The sequence below is a fragment of the Octopus sinensis genome, linkage group LG10, assembly GCF_006345805.1.
Source record: "Octopus sinensis linkage group LG10, ASM634580v1, whole genome shotgun sequence".
NCBI classification, from domain to species: Eukaryota; Metazoa; Mollusca; class Cephalopoda; order Octopoda; family Octopodidae; genus Octopus; species Octopus sinensis.
The window spans coordinates 40,928,935-40,949,495 of record NC_043006.1 but is presented as its reverse complement, the minus strand read 5'-3'; the positions used below and the strand labels follow the sequence as shown (position 1 = coordinate 40,949,495).

General features: G+C 38.0%; 1 protein-coding gene across 2 annotated transcripts in view; it reads right to left on the bottom strand.

Moving 5' to 3' along the window:
• Positions 1 to 11,948: 11,948 nt before the first annotated feature.
• LOC115216359 overlaps positions 11,949 to 20,561 on the bottom strand; it is a 42,046-nt gene continuing 33,433 nt past the window's right edge. For both annotated transcript variants that reach the window (XM_029785624.2, XM_029785623.2), the window contains exon 2: positions 11,949 to 14,962. In XM_029785624.2, coding sequence (XP_029641484.1) covers positions 12,115 to 14,742 — 2,628 coding nt within the window. In that variant the 5' untranslated portion in view covers positions 14,743 to 14,962 and the 3' untranslated portion in view covers positions 11,949 to 12,114. The remainder of the gene's footprint in view (positions 14,963 to 20,561) is intronic.

Sequence of the window (20,561 nt, the reverse complement as noted above, 5' to 3'; positions counted from 1 at the left end):
AATAAGTTGTTGAAAAATCGCTGCAAGCAATACGTTGGATAAAGAGAGGTTCGTAGAAAGAATAGGTCATGTGTGGAAAGACTGTTTCGAGGACACTGATCGGTGAAGAGAGACATGGTTACGAAGAGGGTTAAATATAGAACCAATATACTATTTATTCGTGGAGGCCCAGTGGTTAGGCAGCGGACTCGCGGTCGGAGGATCGCGGTTTCGATTCCCAGACCGGGCGTTGTGTGTGTTTATTGAACGAAAACACTTAAAGCTCCACGCGGTGCCAGCAGGGGCGGGGTGACACTGTTGTACTCTTTCGCCCCAACTTTCTCTCACTCTCTCTCTCTCTCTCTTTCTGTTTCTTGAGTAACGCTGCGATGGACTGGCGTCCCGTCCAGCTGGGGGGGGGGGCACATACGCCACAGAAACCGGGCCCATGAGCCTTGAAAAGGGCGCATAAATAAATAAATAATACTATTTATTCAGGTGGACCCCCAAAGCCATTTGATGCTTATAAACTAGTTTTATAGGCGGGTGCCACATAAAAAAGCCACCCAGTACACTCGGTGAAGTAGACAGCGTTAGGAAGGGCATCCAGCCAGAGAAACCATGTCAAAGCAGACAAAAAGCTTGGTGCAGTTCTCTAGCTTGCCGATTCCTGTAAAATCGTCCAACCTATGCTTACATGGAAGACGGACGTTAAATAAAGATGATGATGATAAATGATGATAATGATGATGTTAGAGCCAACACGAACAATATAGACATTGTACGCGGGAGAGAATAAGAGAAATGTAAATATACAGCTAAGAGACAATAGACTAGGCCTATGTTTAATGAACACGTTTCTCAGTTCGACTTTAAATTGATCAACAAATTTTCAAATAGCTCATATAGCAAGATAGCTCATCAGATGGTCAAACTGACATTGAACATGGTTTTGGACCGTCAAGACTAATGACGAAATGCTGTTTCGCACACTGACGTTCAATACTACAAGCAGAAGGAGACACAGATTTTAAAGGACAAGACTAATATACTCTTTTACTTGTTTCAGTCATTTGACTGTGGCCATGCTGGAGCACCGCCTTTAGTCGGGCAAATCGACCCCAGGACTTATTCTTTGTAAGCCTAGTACTTATTCTATCGGTCTCTTTTGCCGAACCGCTAAGTTACAGGGACGTAAACACACTAGCATCGGTTGTCAAGCGATGTTGTGAGGACAAACACAGACACACAAACATACACAACACACACACACACAGAAACACACGACGGGCTTCTTTCAGTTTCCGTCTACCAAATCCACTCACAAGACTTTGATCGGCCTTGTGAGTGAATTTCAATACAGAGCAAATAATTCACGAGAAAAGCTACTTACCACACAGCCACTCCTACGCTTATATGTATATAATTTTATGGAAATATATATGCTTATTGATATATTTGTGTGTGTGTTACATTATATATATATATATAGCTCACCAACCACATGGTTCCGGGTTTAGTCACACTGTGTGGCACCTTGGGCAAGTGTCTTCTACTATAGCCTCAGGCCGACCAAAGCCTTGTGAGTGGATTTGGTAGACGGAAACTGAAAGAAGCCCGTCGAATATATGTATATGTATATTTTTGTGTGTCTGTGTTTGCCCCACCAACAACCGATGCTGGTGTGTTTACGTCCCCGTCACTTAGCGATAGAATAAGTACTAGGCTTACAAAGAATAAGTCCTAGGGTCGATTTACTCGACTAAAGGCGGTGCTAAATGACTGAAACAAATAAAAGAGTAAAAGAATAAAAGAACATATACATACATATATATATATATATATATATATATATATATATATATATATATATATACATACATACATACATACATACATACATACATACATACATACATATATATATATATATATATATATAATATATATATATATATATATAATATATATATATATATATATATATTATATATATTAAAATTAATCAAATGAGAGACTAAGTATGTCTACCTGCTGGAAATAACAGTCAAGACTCTTATTTAAATCGCCAAAACACACTGATAATAACTACAGGAATCAACCGTCCGAAGACAATATCTCTGCATACATTCAAGTGTTTGGACTCACATGGACTGATTTCTGAACTGGTATAATAGCCGCAGCTTCCTCAGCAGGCGTTAACGTGATGGAGATCCCCAACCCGTCGCGTTGAAGTCTACGCTGCAACTGATTCCAATAATTCACGAAAAAATATTTGTGAAGATATCATTGACTCTATTATTATCTAGTGTAACAATTTAAAAATTATAATAACAGAATCAATAATATAGGCAATTGCAGACACAACAAAAAAGCATTAAATAACTGAAAGATTAAAATTAATTGAAGGAGATACTAAGTATGTCTACCTGCTGTAAATAACAGTCAAAACTCTTATTTAAATCACTAAAATACACTGATAATAACTACAGAAATCAACCGTCCGAAGGCACACGAGCTAAGACAATCTCTCAGCAAATATTCAAGTATTTGGACTTACGTGGACCTGTTTCTTGACTGGCATACTAGCGACGGGCTGGGGATCTCCATCATAGTAACGAATGCTGAGGAAGCTGAGACTATTATGTCAGTCCAGGAACCAGTCCACATGAGTCCAAATACTTGAATGTATGTTGAGAGATTATCTTAGCCCGTTTGCCTTCGGACGGTTGATTTCTGTAATTATTATCAGTGTATTTTGGCGATTTAAATAAGAGTTTTGACTGTTATTTCCAGCAGGTAGACATACTTGGTATGTCATTTGATTAATTTTAATCTTTCAACTATTTGATGCTTTGGTGGGCGGGGGGGGTCTGCAATCGCCTATATTATTGAATCTGCTATTATCGTTTTTAAATTGTTATACTAGATAATAATAGAGTCAATGATATCTTCACAAATATTTTCTCGTGAATTATTTGCTCCGTATATGTATGCATATGTGTGTATGTATGTATGTATATATATATATATAATATATATATATATATATATATATATATATATATAGTTAATCCAAACAAGAAAGCACAAAATACACAACAACGCAAGGACGTGGAACAAATATAGTATTATTGGACGCTCAGGAAAATAGGAAAGAAGGAGGGTTTAACGTTTCGAGCGGAGCTCTTCGTCGGAAACATAGGAGAAGGAAAGATCCAGAGAAGGGAAGACAGAGGGGAAAAAAATCGCCGACGGTACACACGCGGTCACATTTTGAATGACCGGAAGGAAATGGGTGAAGAAAAGTTCTTTCAAAGACAGGAGAGTGGTAAAGGAGGAGGAATGTGTGTGTAAGTGTGGAATATGTGCGTGCGCGGAGGTCTGCGTGTGCGTGTGTGTGTATGTGTGTATGTGTACAATGATAACACGTGTGTGTGTGTGTGTGTGTGTGTGGTGTGTGTGTATGTGTGTGTGGTTGTGGCTGTTAATCTTTGCGTGTTGTAGGGCTAGTAGTGTTTAAGGTCAAGGCAGAAGGAATTGGGAGTGGCTCCTTTTGTCTCTACCACAGGTCAGTAGTAGGTACTGCTAGTTTGAAGTATGTGTGCGTGTATGTATATGTATCGTGTGTGTGTTTTGTTTGTAGTGTGTGTATGTGTGTGTATGCATAGAGTTTGGGTGTGTGGCAAATAACTGTTGCTTTACTTAGTGTATGTGTGCGTGTGTGCTTGTGCGTGCGTATGGGATGTATGTGTGGGTTCATTTGTGTGTGTATGTATATGCGTGTAGTTGTGTGTGCGTCTACGTGTGCGTTTGTATGTGTGCGTGTGTAAGCGTATATGGGTGTATATACGTGTATCCGTGGGGTTGTGAGCTTTGGGTGTGTGCATTCGTGTGCGTGCGTATGTGTACGCATGTTTTCGTGTGCGTGTGTGTCTGTGTCTATATGTGTATACGTATGTGTATGTGTGAGTGCGCGTGTAAGCATATATTGTGTATGTATATGTATCGATGTGTATGTGAATTTGTGTATATATATACATATATATGTGCGTGTGTGTGGTGTGTGTGTGTGTGTGTGTGTGTGTGTGTGTGTGTATACATATATATACTTACGTATAGGATCAAAAAGGGGTAGGTCGCCGCTTATGTACATATGTAAAAGTAAAAAAATACAAACTGGGACAAGAACGTGAAACATTTAGAAGACGACACAAAAAAAACACGGACAGGACATTCGAAGCCTTCAATCTTCAGTCAAGAACTGGATCATCTTCGCAATTTCGGCTGATTAATCTTGAGATTGCTCCGACCTGGCCAGCCCCAAAGGAAAATCTAAGCCAAGCGCATTAGATTCCTTGGAAGAAAGCCTCGAATGTATACAAAACAAGGACGGAAAACGGACGATGTTACACGAATAAGAATACAAAAATACGTAAAAACAAAATGATAATAATAACAACAAAAACAGGACGTCACAGACAAGCGTCTTTTCGACAGGACGAGTAAAGTTTTGAGCTGGCGATATATATATATACTAGCAGTATCGCCCGGCGTTGCTCGGGTTTGTAAGGGAAATAACTATAAAGCATTTTTAGAGAGTTATAGCCAAAAAATAGCAAAAAAATGGGGAAAAAATTATGGTAAATTTTTTTTGAGAGTTAAAAAGGTCGAGTTGCGTCCCCTAGACCATCTGTGGTTTGTGTTTCTGATTGTCGACCCCATGTCGAATTTATCGATCTTTTTCAGAACTGGGGGAACTTTTCAAAATTTTCGCTGCGTTAGTTTTGAATTATGACATTGGGCTATGTGTGTGTCAAGTTTCATCAGAATCGGTTGAAAGCCGTGGTCAGGGTGAGGGTACAACCTAACAGACACACAGACTAACTGCCGTTTATATAGAGAGAGATATATACAAGATAAGAAAATGGAGAAATACATCTAAATCAAATATCAATTACCAGATAATACTCAATCACATACTTTATTAAACCACCATATAAGAGACTGTAGGGCTAAACATAAAAAAGCAGAACAAATCTGTGTACATAAAAAAGTATACATAAAAGAGTAATGTTGTATAATAAGTAGAATATATATAAAAAAGAGAATATAAATAAAAGTAAGTATAAATATAAATATAAGTATAGCTGTAAGATGTAATCTATACTTATATTTATATTTACTTTTATTTATATTCTCTTTTTTATATATATTCTACTTATTATACAACATTACTCTTTTATGTACACTTTTTTATGTACATTCCTTTATGTACACAGATTTGTTCTGCTTTTTTTTATGTTTAACCCTACAGTCTCTTATATGGTGGTTTAATAAAGTATGTGATTGAGTATTATCTGGTAATTGATATTTGATTTAGATGTATTTCTCCATTTTCTTATCTTGTATTAGTAATTTGTGGTAAATCATTTTACCTTTGCCCATATAATACAGTAAATGAATTGATTGCATCGCAATCCTTAACATTTATGTATTAACTTTGTTGGGTACTTCACTAGCAGTATATTGGATATATATTATCCCATGGAGGGTTGCATTTACAACCCCTATCTCAATTTATATATATATATATATATATATATAAGTGCATGTGACTATCCTCTGCCAATCAAATCCAATTCAAAACAAACTCACATACTAATTTGAGCCATGAACTCCCTATAAAAATAAGAGCAAGCTTCAAACACTAAGAAGCAAGGCAGCTGCGACATAAGCCACGTCTTTCTATTTGAACCTTTTGAAAATCAGTGTAAACTGTGAAACCTGTTAAAGCTTCAGATATATTAATAAAAAGTATTTTAACTATTCCCATTGCATTTTCAACTGTTTTTCCTATATTTCTACCCATGTGGAATAAAACAACTTTCGGCAATCTTTCGTCTCTAGTAGACCTTTCCGTTGATTTCCGTAATTTTTTTTTTTTTTTTACATATGGGCTTGCGGGAACTTTTGAAGTAATGAGAGCAAAAGAGACTAAGAGAAAGCGATTGTATGACGAGGGAAATTCTTTTGAAGTTACCGTGCATGGGAAGCATTGATGTACATGTGTGTGTGTGTTTGATGGGTGTGGGAGACAGACAGTATGTTGTGTAAGTGAAGTGCTTCTGTTAGTGTGAGTGAAGAGACAGAGTAATGTGTGAAAGAAAGAGATAACTGAAATTTTTTACTCGGTGTATGTGTATATGTATGTATATTACTTCAAAAGTTCCCGCAAGGCCATATGTAAAAAAAAAAAATTTTTTTACGGAAATCGACGGAAAGGTCTACTAGAGACGAAAGATCGCCCAACTTTCTGATCGTGTGTGTGTGTGATGGCCGTCCACTTGTGACCGAGAAAGGCCATTGCTGACCTTCAGGAACATTGTGCGCACTAGGACTAATATTTTGCATTTGCGGCTCCGTTGATGGCTAATGAGCGCTGCCTTTGACAAGCATACACGACTGCAAACCAAGCAAAACGTGTAAGGTATATTGAGTACACGAACGAACGAAAGACAGGTAGAAAAGATCCCTAATTCTTAATAATTTATCAGCCAGGTGGTATTACTCAGTTTCTTACAATATATATATTTTTTTTCATTTAAGTACCGGAACGCAACCCCGGCTTTTATTTTAGTAAGTTATTTATATACCCGTGCGACTCTATTTCTAGCCTTTCTTCTGTCTCCTTTTCCTCCCCCACTATCCCTTGTTTTCTCTGTCTCTTTCTCCTCTGCCTGCTGCTGACACATGACCCGTGGCCAGGTTTCTCACTTCCCTTGTTTTCTATCTGTCGCTCTCTCTCTCTTGCCCTCTTTCTCCTCTGCCTGCTGCTGATACGTGACCCATGGCCAGCCTTTCTTTTTCTCTTCTTTTACACTGGTTGCATAGCTGACTTGTCCTAAATTCTCTGTCCCACTGACACGCTATGCTATTTGTTGTTTTTCTAATCGTGTCTTTTTGGCCCTGGGGCTATATTTTGCTCGTCTCTAATTTATTTCATCTTTGTTCTTCGTCCATCGTCTTAAATTACGTTTATTCACTTTCGTATCTCCATTTCTGTCACTTGTTATCCATGTATTGTTTGCTCTCGGTCCTATATTCTCCGCAACTTTCGCGGGCCCCTCCAGCATGAGAAGCCCATTAGTCTTATCATTAATGGTGCAAAACTGAGTAATACTATCTGGTTGATAACTGATGAAGAATTAGGGATCTTCTGCGTCTGTCTTCCGTCCGTTTCTGCACTTATACATTTTTTACTTGTTTGTGTATTTGCAATACATTTTCTTTTATTTGTGTATTTACAATCCATTTTTCATTTGTGTGTGTGTGTGTGTATTTTGTGTAAACAAGATTCAGTTGAATAAGGTACTTAAAGTTGAGACATCTAGTTAGGTCGGAATAAAAGGCACACACAACAATTTTTATATGAATACCAACCTTGGCACAGAAGTACTAGTAGAATGATATTCGGGTAACGTATGCATTCAATTTGAGTATATATTCCACTCTTGAGCTGTTCAGAGATATATATTTTATCAAATATACAAATCCATGTTTTGAGATAGGTGAATTAAAAATAAATAACAATTGATGGTTAGGTGTTAGTCCATTACGGCCGTTTCTAAAGAATATTTTAATTGATTAATGAGTACACTATATTAGTATAAAGAAACCGTTTTCCTCAGCTGAATACATGAATACATGAATCTTACAATCAAGGACATTCAAAATGATTTATAAAGATAATTTAAAATCTACGGCAACATGAATGCGCAATGATTCTTTTACCAATTCAGTCGCAGAATGAGTTTACCAAAACAATGTACATTTAATCTGTTCAGGGGGAAGGGATTTCAGAAATATATAGGGATTAGTTGGGTTGTTATCGAGTGGGAAGGGGTAAGTGGCCTAATTGTCCCCACTACCAATATATATTCTGTTTCTTTTAGTTTCAGTCCAAGGACTGCGGCCACTGTTTACTTTGCTACACTTTCACTGAACTTTCTCTGATGTTTGATATTTGGTGGATGAGGGAGTTTGGCGTTGCTGCCCTCATCTGTGTTTCTTACCTTGCGGTACGCTCATCCGGAACTCTTGACAGGAGATCTAGTTTTGTTTTGAAAAAGCCTACATTCACGCCATGCAGATCTCAGGCTTTGTGGGAGGATATTGAAGAGCTGTGGGCCTTTGCAGCCCAAGCTGTTGCAGTATCTGGTTCTGTATCCTTATGGCAATGTTAGGGGTTTTGGTACTATGCAGTGGTGACCCGTCCTGCAGTTTACGCAGCTAACAATGCCAAAGTTTGGCACAAGTTTTTCTAGGATTTTCCAGATGTATATTACTGCCTATCTTTCCTGCTTTCACTCCAGTAGCTAAAATGTCGCATTGTGTCGATCTGCTTCGTATAGCTTCGCTGGAAAGACTCGAATTCCGTCGTTAATTTTACAGTTTGCTGACCAGTCAGCATTACATCCTTTTCTTCGATGTTGGTGTAATTAATTGTTACTGCATCCCGTTCAGCTTCTGTAGCAGCAAAGAATTCTACAGGTCTGTTAACTTGCACGTGGCGTAGGGGCGGGGTGAAGACACTTTTGAACTGTTCATTCAGTGTTTCACCAATCCTCGTTAATTTCAGATGTGGAAACAAGATCTAGAATTAAAGGGCCTTAGAGTTAATTTAGCAAAATCCTAAGCCTTACTAAGTAGGAAAGGGGATAAATCATAAATCCCTTCAGGTAGATGACGCTGTTCCATATGTAGAAAAGGCATAGGTAGAAACTCCATAAGAGTTACCGGGTCAAGCTATGGACACATAAGAGGTGGAGCAATATCAGAGGATGGTTAACAGTAAAAATAACCTTTGTGTGTAGCAGATGCACAGATACAATAAACACTAAAAATGTACAGAAAATAAACTCCATCAAATTCTAGCAGGGATATCTAGAAGTAGGTGATAGCTTCTGTTATCTAGGTAACCAAGCCAGTAGTGGGGGTGGATGCTCCGAGAGCGTCGCTACTAGAATAATAGGATGGACAAAGTTCAGAGAGCTTCTACCTCTGTTGGTAACAAAGGGCCTGTTTCTCAGAATGAAAGGCAAACTACATTGATGCCTGTGTGGGAACAGCCGTGATCCACGACAGTGAAACGTGGGCTGTGACAGCACGCAGAGGACATGCGAAGGCTTCAAAGAAATGAAGTTAATATGCTTTACTGGATAGGCAATGTCAGTGTGCATGAGCAACAGAACGTGTCTTGAGAGAAAAACTAGGACTAAGAGACTTCAGATGTGGTGTGCAAGAGAGACTAATGCGCTGGTATGGTCACGTGGTGCATATGGACGAGGGCAGCTGTGTAAAGAAGCGCCAATCTCTAACTGTGGAGGGAACCAGTGGAAGATGTAGACCCATGAAGATATGGGACAAGGTGATGAAGCATGACCTTCGAATGTTGGGCCTTACGGAAAGGATGACAAGTGACTGAGACCTTTGGTGATATGCTGTGCTCGAGGAGATTCGTCAAGCCAAGAGAAATATTAGTTGTGGTTGTTGTTGTTGGTGTCCTGTAAATGGCAACCGTGAAATCGAAATTGTGGTCGTTGCCAGTAGCATGATCTTCGAATGTTGGGCCTCACGGAAAGGATGACAAGTGACTGAGACCTTTGGCGATATGCTGTGCTCGAGGAGACTCATCAAGCTAAGAGAAATATTAGTTGTGGTTGTTGGTGTCATGTAAATGGCAACCGTAAAATTATAATCGTTGCTAGGAGCAGGATCTTCGAATGTTGGGCTCCACAGAGGCGTGGGACGACGTGGAAAAGCATGATCTTTGAACGTTGGGCCTCACGGAGACAAGTAACCGAGACCTTTGGCGATATTCTGTGCTCGAGAAGACTCGTCAAGCCAAGAGGAATCATAATCGTGATCGTTGGCAGAGTTGTGCAAATGTTACCTGTGCCGGTGGCACGTAAAATGCACCCATTACACTTTTGGAGTGGTTAGCATAAGGAAGGCCATCCAGCCGTAGAAACCTTGACGGTAATCTGGTGCAGCTCTCCAGCTTACCGGTCCCAATCAAACCGTCTAAACAATGCCAGCATGGAAAGCAGACGTTAAATGATGATGATTTGATTGCGGCCATGATGGAGCACCTTTAGACGATCAAACTGACCCCAGGACTTATTCTTTGTAAACCTAGTAATTATCCTATCGGCCTTTTTTGCCGAACCGCTACGTTACTGGGACATAAACACACCAACATCGGTTGTCAAGCGATGTTGTAGGGACATAAACACACATTTTCACTGAAAATACAAACATATATGTGAGTATATATACAACCTTCAACAAAGTAACAGTCATGTACACAACTTGGACGGACATACGTTCACATACACATGTACACACTCTCACAGACGCGTCTGCCCATTCTCCTAGACACTCACATACATACATAGCACATGAGTACAAACATACATACATACCTACGTATGGGCATACACACGTACATGTACGCACACACACACGGGCACATGCATACGTGCGCGTATACATACATACGCACATGTGTACGTATGTACATACATACATACGTACATACATACATACATACGTATATATATTTGACCTGAACTAACTAGATGTAAGGAGGGAAAAAAAATACAAGTAACAGTAAAACAAAAGTTCTGTGATATAGAGATAAATGTCTGATAATAGGTTTTTAGGGTTTTGTTTTCGGTGGGGTGAGGGTCGTAAATTACTTCCCAGTTTCGGCGGGGGGGGGGGGGGAGGTTGAAATTTGATATTATTGTGATGAGTGATCAGTCTACATCTATCCATCACTACAGGTTAATAGCTTTATGTTTATAGTGTGTATGTGCGTGCATATACACACATATACATGTATACATACATACACAGGCGTATGTACGTACATACATACATGCGTGTATACATACACACATACATACGTACCTGTGACGAACTAACTGTTACTTTCTCAGATGCAGCACGGATTTTTGTCAGTGAAAAGGTCGCGGATTTTAGCGACGAAAATATTTTGACAAATTAAACTTAAATGTTGAAGTGAATCGAACGGCTTTTGTGTGTTTCTTAAATGGCTTACAAACACCTTCCACGCTGCAATTGTATATATATATATATATATATATAGTCCCTCACCTATAAATATAGTTACTGGTTGCCACTTCTTTACAGAAGGCAGCCATCTCTTTTATGTAAGTGGCTCTTCAGGCCCACTTCACATTTGCATGTCTTGTTCAGACCCGCTGCAAACCTTCATGCTTTTGTCATGAAAGTGAAAGGAAATACCAGAAGGTTATTGAGGAAGTGCCTGTTATTGTTAGGGTATCATGAGATGTTGTATGACTACCAAGTCCGGCTTTGGACAATCACAAGATTGGACATTGTCTCGCATTGAGGTCAAATCATGTATATTTATGCGTATGTATGAATAAATGAATATAAGCAATTGACAGAACAATTCAATAGGGATTGAGGGCAAGTCCTGTATATATAAATATAGGCGCAGGAGTGGCTGTGTGGTAAGTAGCTTGCTTACCAACCACACAGTTCCGGGTTCAGTCCCAATGCGTGACACCTTGGGCAAGCGTCTTCTACTATACTCTCGGGTTGACCAAAGCCTTGTTAGAGGATTTGGTAGACGGAAACTGAACGAAGCCCATCGTTAATATATATATATGTGTGCGTGTGTGTGTTTGTTCCTTCCACATCGCTTGACAGCCGATAAAGTACTAGGCTTACAAAGAATAAGTCCTGGTGTTGATTTGCTCGACTAAAGTCAGTGCTCCAGCATGGCCGCAGCCAGATGACTGAAACAAGTAAAAGAATATACAAACAATTAACAAAAACAGGTCTACATTACAAAGAGCCAAGCTAGACATAGACACACACAAATGAAAAAGACAACACGGTAAAACCAAATGTATTGTTTGGCAACTGAATGAATACCAAGTAAGTTTATTGTACAAATATAAGAGAAACAGTATGTAGAACCACATACTAAATATTATGAAGAATGAAGTTAAAGATTTACTATTTCAAAGAGTTAATGTGATTTAGAAAAAATGTTTGTTTCTATGCTTTTGTTTTTTAATTTGCAGATGGTTTAGAAGCTTCTGTAATTCTCACAGACTGTTCAATAGTAGTACCATCTGCTTTTTTCAATACGATAGAGCCATCAGGCTTCATAGAAGTCTGCAGTTCAGCTAGGCTGTGTTTTTTATTCGATTCTTTCTTAACATGCTTTACAAAAGCATCTTTGTCTTGGCTGGCCCAAGTTGGACATGACAAACACTCATACAACACACCGTCCTTGTGTGCTGAAACGTGGATCAGATATTGCTTATAGTCCAGATCATTGAAAATGCATCCAGTGTTGTCACAGACATATATGCGGGAAGGACGTTTGCATTTATATGCGATACAATCACGCACTACAATTGTTTCTGAAGGGTGAGCCTCCTGCACATGACGTTTCATGTTAGTTAATGAAGTAGAGATACAGGAAGACTCGCAGTATAGGCACTCGTAAGCTGGCATATATGTTACATTGCTCTTTTTAATGGAATCTTCAGTTTTGATGGCCGTTATCTTTGGTTTTACATCAATATCTTTACTATCAACAGCTAGCATTTCTTCACCATGCTTTTCCTTACTGTGTTTTATCAGCTCACTTTTTTGCTGAGCTACAAAATCACAATCTAATTTAGAACAAAAGAAGTAAAATTCTAATGAGTTGTTCTCTTTCTTCACCAAAGCACTCAATGCGAGATCTGGGTGTTTAGATAATATATGTGATTTTATCGATGTATTACCTAATGCCGAGAAATCACAACTATGACAACTATAGAGTGTGTCTTTAGTCGTCAACTTACTGTTATCTGTCTTTTTTGAACCAGTGTCTTTGTCTTTGGAATGACTGTGTTTTTTTTTTGAATGATTAGATTTAGAATCTTTTTGACTAATCAGTTTCTTGGCAAATAAAACCGTTTGTTGCAAACCGGTGGGTTTTGTCCCCGGATCTACTTCAACTGAAGGAATGGGAGTGCATTTCTCTACATGACTCACATACTCTTCAGGATCGACATTTACAAAGTTGCATTTGTGGCGACAACAGAAGAAAGTATGGTATTCTTTGTTTTGCTCCTTTAGAGCAGTATCTATGCAGTAAAACTTTCGGCTGGGGTGTACTTTAAACATGTGTTGTCGGACCTCATTCATATTGCTAAACAGTGTGTCACAGAAAAAGCATAAATATTGTTTGTCCTCCTTCTTGTCATCAAGGTCTATAGTTTTAGTCTCAGAGATGCTTGGTTTTACCTTATTCTCTACTGGTGTGGGTTCGGTTTTAGGTGTTGTAGGTGTTGTAGATTCATTCAGAGACTTTTCTGGAAGTTCAGTTATTTGACCATTTTTCCCAACAATATGGGATATAAAACGTAAGGGTTTGTTGCTATGTTTAGCTTTCAAATGCATAACAATCTTTTCAATTTTACTTGATCTACACTTACAGTATCTACAACGCCAAAACTTTGTACCAGGAGGAAGGTTAGTGACAGGAGTACCTGAATATTTGGATTTACCTGAGGTTTTCAATCTTTCTGATAACCTTCTTTTACTTATTCTGCGATTTGGTTTATATTCTTCAGGATCATAATCAGGATCAATATCCTCATCCTCTGGATAACTATCACTGTCCGATGGACCTTCTCTTTTTCGCTTTGTTGGGGTGTTTAAGTCTGTTGTACTAACCTCCGTATGAGATATACTACTGTTGGATTTATCTGCACTATCAGGATGCAAACTCTGAACTGACACAATTAGGGGCCCTGAATATGTATCAGATGCTTTTAAGTCACTGGCCGAGCTGGGTTGTGATTTAGAAGCAGTGTTGTTTGCATCATCAGCTTTCACAAGATTCATAGTGGAATTTATATAGCTATCCACAACTACAGACACTGACTGACTAGCACCAGAATTTAATTCTAAAGTAAGATTTTGTTCCTTTGTAGGATCATAAGAAAGTGATTTTTGCTCAGTTGTTTCTGAAATCAGAGAATTACTGGGCATTTCCAAAATACTCGGAGTTATATTATCAATATCTTCACATTCTTTAGTTGAATTGTCACCATCTACCGATGACTGACAAGGCTCTGTCGATGTTACTTTGCTGATATTGTAAGTTGCAAAATAATTATGCTCATTTGTAGTTATTTTGTCAAAGTCATCACTTTGTTCCTTCAAGGTCATCTCTTTTTGTGCTAGGTAGTCATCCAAAAGGGCACATGACTTAAGGGCTTGTCTAATTTGGTTGTACTCATTATGAACCTTCATCGAGTGTTTGATGATGTCTTTACGTAGATAACTCTCCTTATCACAGTAGTTGCACTTGAAGCGATGGGTTTGAGAATGTTCAATCATCTTCTGTTTTTCTTGGCATTTAAATCGACAGAAGTTACACCAGTACATCTGCATGTTAACATTGGGAAGAAATGAGCCATTTGGTGAACGAAAGAGAAAAGGAGCAGAGAAAGCACACAATATCTCTTCCCACGAGTTCCCCGATTCTTCATTACTGAAGGACTCATTGAGATTCGTTTCCATAAATGTTATAAAATTTTTGTCACATATTGATTTAGTGGGTGATTTTGGTCTTAATATTGTGACAGAAGCACTAATACCATAAGATTTCTGCTGCGAGTTTTCAGTGACTTCCATCTTGTAGGGTGCTTGACCAAGTTATTTACAAGATTTTCCAAAAAGATTTTTTCAACAATATTTACTGTTCCTCATGACAAAATGGTTCAATGAATAGATCTCACAACATCTTGCAAGATTTTAAACTATTCTCATTGAAAAACCGTTCATTGGTATTTTGTTGCTTCCTCTGTCATATATTACCATGTAACTTGCATTGGAAGAAATTGATACCAGAAACCTGCAAAAATTAAGAAAAAAAAATACAACCATTACCTATATAAATATTGACTTAACATATAACAATCTGAGTTTCAAGGTTAGTTTAATATAGCAATTAAATACCACTTCATCAAAATGCTTTAATCCACATTTTAAAATGGGTAAGATGTTTATGAACAAAATTCTAAGACATCAAGGCTGACATTAGAAGCAGAACAGAAACTCATATCAATCCAGTCAATAAACTTATCATTTTGGTCTTCCACAATAATGTCCAGTTAATTAGCTTTGTTGGTTCTGTCTGTGTGTACAGGAAAGTCCCAAAGAATTCTAATGACAGCCTCAAGGTGATGCTCACACCATTTGTTAATAATTTTGATAAGAATGCTATAGATGTACTTAAACAGAACTGGCCTGGAATACTTGAATGATGCAAAGCATATTCTATATATGTATACAAGAATAATTTTTTAAGAATTGGTGAAATCATTCTACATCCGGAGAGGATTTCAAATTGGTAGTTGGAAAATGTACAGGAGCCTGTTGTGTGTGTGTAGGTGTGACCATCTGCCACTGCTTGGCAAAAGAGACCAAAAGAGGTAAATATTAGACCCCAAAAACATAAAAACCTAAGTAAAGGGGTCAATTTATTTGACTAAAACCTTTCAAAGCAGTGTTCCAGCATGTCTGAAAGATGAGGAGTAAAAGAAGCAAGCAACATGAGCTTGACAGAATCTAAATATTTAGCCAATCTACACCCTACTATAAAGATGCATTAGCAAGAAGTGGATACCGACAAAAACTAGAAAATAATGATAATGCCTCAACAAAGCAATGGGGAAATGATCATCAGGTTCAACTTCATATATCATAAACAGAGGGTCTAACAGCTGATAACGACTTTAGTTAAATAAGTAGGACTTTCACCACAGCACACAATATAAAATCTTCAATGAGGACAATGCTAAGATTAGCTACAGGTGCCTAATATCACAACTCAAATCAAACCACAACCAACATCATAGAAATAGAAATATTACACTCAATTTATGACAATGTAATGCAGCAATTCCATATTCAGCCTACTTAAATACAAGTGTTCCACAGAAATACTTAGGTCTAGGGTCAAGAGAAGTATATATAAAATTAAAGGAAACTACAGATTCTCATAGCCACCATCTCCTGCCTCCCTGAACCCCACCACCATTTTCATTTAAACATAAATAAATTCCTTCATTGACAACTCACTATACACTCCATCCATCCTATGTCTGAATATATTTTGGTGTCATTTCTCCTGCTACCATATACTTGTGTGCATGCACCTATACAAACTGTATACATATAAGCATAAGCCACTGTGTGTTTGTGTATGTGTGTGTATAAAGAGGGTTGGCCAGTAAATCAAGATTGGACAGTAAATCAAGATTCCATAAATACCATCTGTAATTCTGTACTGACTTGAATGGAAAAATATGCCACTCAAGGACTTCAGTTTGAACAATTTTCATGATGTTTCATATTTAGATGTTTTTATTAAAGTCATTCAGTTGTTAAACATGAATAAATCTTGGAATTAAATGGTTTTGATTTACTGTCAGGTGACTTTTGGCCAAGCCTATATATATATATATATATATATATAAATACAAAAATGAGACAAGAATGCAAAACATCCAGTCAGATGAAAGAAAGAAAGAAAATAAGAACGAGTCATTCGGAGTTTTCTTTCCTAAGTCGAGTTCCAGATTATCTTTGCAATTTCAGCTGGTTATACTTGAGATTGCTCCAATCTGGCCAGCCCCAAAGAAAAACTAAGCTAAGAGCACTAGATTCCTTGAAAGAAAGCAGTGAATGTATAGGAAAACAACAGAAAAAGGACAGAGAAATGGTACACAAATACAAATAACAGGATATGAACAACAAGTGTCTTTCAAATAAGGACGAATTAAAGTGTGGAAGTAAAGTAAAGCTTTATAGCAGGGACATAAGATTTGACAGGCACAGGGAGGAATATAGATGTTGCATGGATGGTAGTGGAACCAAGAAAGGTCAGGCTTGGCCGAACACTGGTCATATGGGGAGAAGAGAGAGAGGTAGAGGCAGAGGAATAGAAGAATTATGGCTGGTCGTGAAAAAAAAAGAGAGGTGAACATGAAGAGAAGGCCAGGAAATGTGAGAGAGGGGGAGAGAAAGAAAGAAGAGTGGAATGAACGAATAGAAAGAATAATAGAGTCCTACAAAATTTAGATATATATATACTTACATATAAGAGACCAAAGTGTACGTATGCCGCCGTTGTATTTTTATATATAAAAAATACAAAAATGGGACAAGAATGCATGCAGGCCAAAACTCTGGAACATTTTTTTTTAAATCAAAATTCTTATATCCACCATATTATTGTAAGGAGTAATAATATATTGCTAATTAAATTTTTTTCCAAACTTTTGGCCACAACTAAATATACATATATATATATCATCATTACACACATATATATGGGAGGGGGTAATATATGTAGACTACATATATAAACTTTGCTATGTAGCCATGCTATCCTCTCTCCTAGTCAACCTGAAGCCCTAGAACCATTTCCTACTCCACTTTCCTTGATGTTTGCTCAAGGTGCTGTACAGGATTGAGGAAACTGTAATTCTTTGAGTGAATTAACCATGTACCAAAGCCCTCTGCCAAGTCTTCCTTTTATGTGCTGACAAAAGTTCCACAACAACTGTCTTCCCACTCATCCTCCCAAGTCCACAATTTCAGGGCCACCACCATCACTATCAACCCAATGAAAGGAAGGACTGGTGAGATTATTGAAATGCTGGAGTGATGACTTGTAGATGTGTGTGTGTGGTGTGAGAGAAGTAAGATGGAAGGGAGCCTCTGATGATGTCCTCACGGGTAAGAAACAAGTTTAAATACCCCTGAGTAGGCAAGTATGATGGGGTGGGTGGTGAGAACATACTTTGGAGGGAAAATGGGTAGATAAGGTAATTGAGGTAGTCAAAGTATGTGATAGGGTAGTTAGGCAGAGATAAGTGTAACAATTTCTCTATTTTCAGCTTATGCTCCACAGCCTGGGCTGGCTGATGATCAGAAGGACCAATTTTATGCTGTCTTCTTGAGGGCCACCTCAATGGCAAATGAATGAGACTTAGTTATTGTGGCTGGTGACTTCAATGGACATGTTGAGCAGCACTCACATAGATTCCATGGTATGCATGGAGGTTATGGCTTTGGCTAAAGGAATGAGGGAACAAGGATGCTGGAATTCTGTGATGCAAATGATTTGATCAGCCATATGATCACCAATCAGTCTGGTGAGCACATGAACTAGATTGACTACATCCTCACCAGGCAATGAGATAAACAGACGCTCACAAATGTAAAATCTTCCTCAGGTGAAGAATGTGCAGCCCAACATAGGTTACTGGTAGTTCTTCAGAATTTAGAGTGCTAGAAGGACTCAGAGAAATGAACCATTCTGGAAAAGAAGGCTATGGAAGCTCAACGACCCAGCAAACTGACAGAAATTTAGAAATATTCAAATGAAAACATCTGACAAGAGAGGAATTGGAGAAATATAACTTGGAGGACAATTGGACGATCCAACAGAAAAACCTGAGGGCTAGTCTTGACCACTCTCTCTCTTTCTCCCTGACTGAGTAACCATGTATCTCTTCTACAGCAAGACACCTGTTTCTGTTTCATTGTCACACTAACCTTTCATCACCTAACAAGTGTCAGGAACAAGGTGAGTAGAAGCGAATTGGGTGGATAGAGGTTATAAGAGAGAAAAAGAAAGGGAGATATGGTTAGAGATATGGAATGGGGTAGAGGGTGAATATAATGACAAACAGGAGTAGAAGGAAAGTAGGAGAATAGGTCACAACTGTAGAAATTTAGTTGAGAGTGACTAAAGATACAGGAATTAGGGGGAGGTAGAAATGACTGAACATGTAGAAAAAGGAGGGGGTGAAGAGTAGCAGCTTAGTAATAAAGGCAGTAGACAGGAGAAAGATGAGAGGATGAGAGAAAGAGAGAGGCGATTGAAGGTAATCAATGTAGAAAGTGGATGGAATTATTAAGAACAGAGAAAGGATAACAAATAAAGTGGTTTCCAGTAATAAGGAAGATAATTGGTATTAGGGAAAAGCAGGTGAATTATGCGGTTCTGGTCACATTTAACTAGATCAGCAGAATACTACACTCTGAGAGATATATTTACAGAAAACCGCACTGATTGTACTTCCAGAACCTGTTTTACAAAGGTAGGCAGGTCTTCTCAAGTACTAAATATTGCCAATCACCTCAGCCTTTTGTCATTTACTCAGTGATGGTTAATGTCCTGGCATCGGTACATCAGTTCATGTCATTGCCAATACACACACACACACATGTGTTTAATAAATAAAGGAAAACATCACCATTCTTAAAAACTGTTGTTCGTTTACTTGCTTGCAGTCCCCTATATATTGGGTTGGTGCATAATTATTGCAGCTTTTTTTCCCCCAAACAAAAACAATAACAATATTCAACAAAAACATCTTTAAATGACGGTCTGACCGTCTGTGAAACAAAATGGGAAGCAGTAATTGAAATAGATGGTGAATATACTCCGGAAAAATCATTAAGGATGTTTTTGTTACATGTTGCTATTGTTGAATAAAATTCGTTGAAAAAAAGCCGCAATAATTATGCACCAACCCAATATATGTATATATGTGCGTGTGTGTGTGCATGAATTTGTACTAATGTTTGTTCTCCCACCACATCACCTGACAACCGGTGGTGTATTTATGTCTCCGTCACCTAGCAGAATGGCAAAAATAGGTTAATATAGGGCGTAACAAATATCAGAAAATCAAAAGAAAAATGTGTGTAATAGGTGTAAAACAACTTCCTATGAACGAATATGAAAAAAAAAATTCGCGCACGCGAAAGGGGGGTGGGGGGGAGGCCTCGGAAAATTCACATCGGGAAGTTCCGAAAGCGTCTGAGGGGCTGACCCGGGCACCAAAACAAAAAAAAATAGTGTGTAATATGTGTAAAACAACTTGCTCTAAACGAATATGAAAAAAAAAATGCGCTCTCGAGAAAGAGGGGTGGGGGAGAGGCCTCGGAAATTTCACATCTTCAGTCCACCGGCCTTTAAACTAAGAAAAAATAGTGTATTGATGTAAAACTACTTGTTCTAAACGAGTATCAAGAACACACACTCACACATGAATCATAAACTCCGTATTTCGCAAAAAAAAAAAAATAAAGAGAAGAAATTCTGGAAAAAGTGAAGAAATGTTGGATCTCCGCCATGTGAATCAAAATACGTGTCAGAAACATCTTGAAATACTACAGAAATTATGTTACGAAAATGATAATGTATACATACCTCTTTGAGTGGTCCATCGATAATGATGATAAAGAAATGAGTTGGATTTGAACTCAGAATATTGACTAACACAACTACATACTACAAGACTCAAAATATTCAGCCAAGTCACCACCCTTTAACTAGCAATAATAATAACATCAATAACATAACAGCCAAAAGATTTATTTGTTCTGAAAATAACAATCATAGTAAATAAATATGTTCTTTAATATTCACA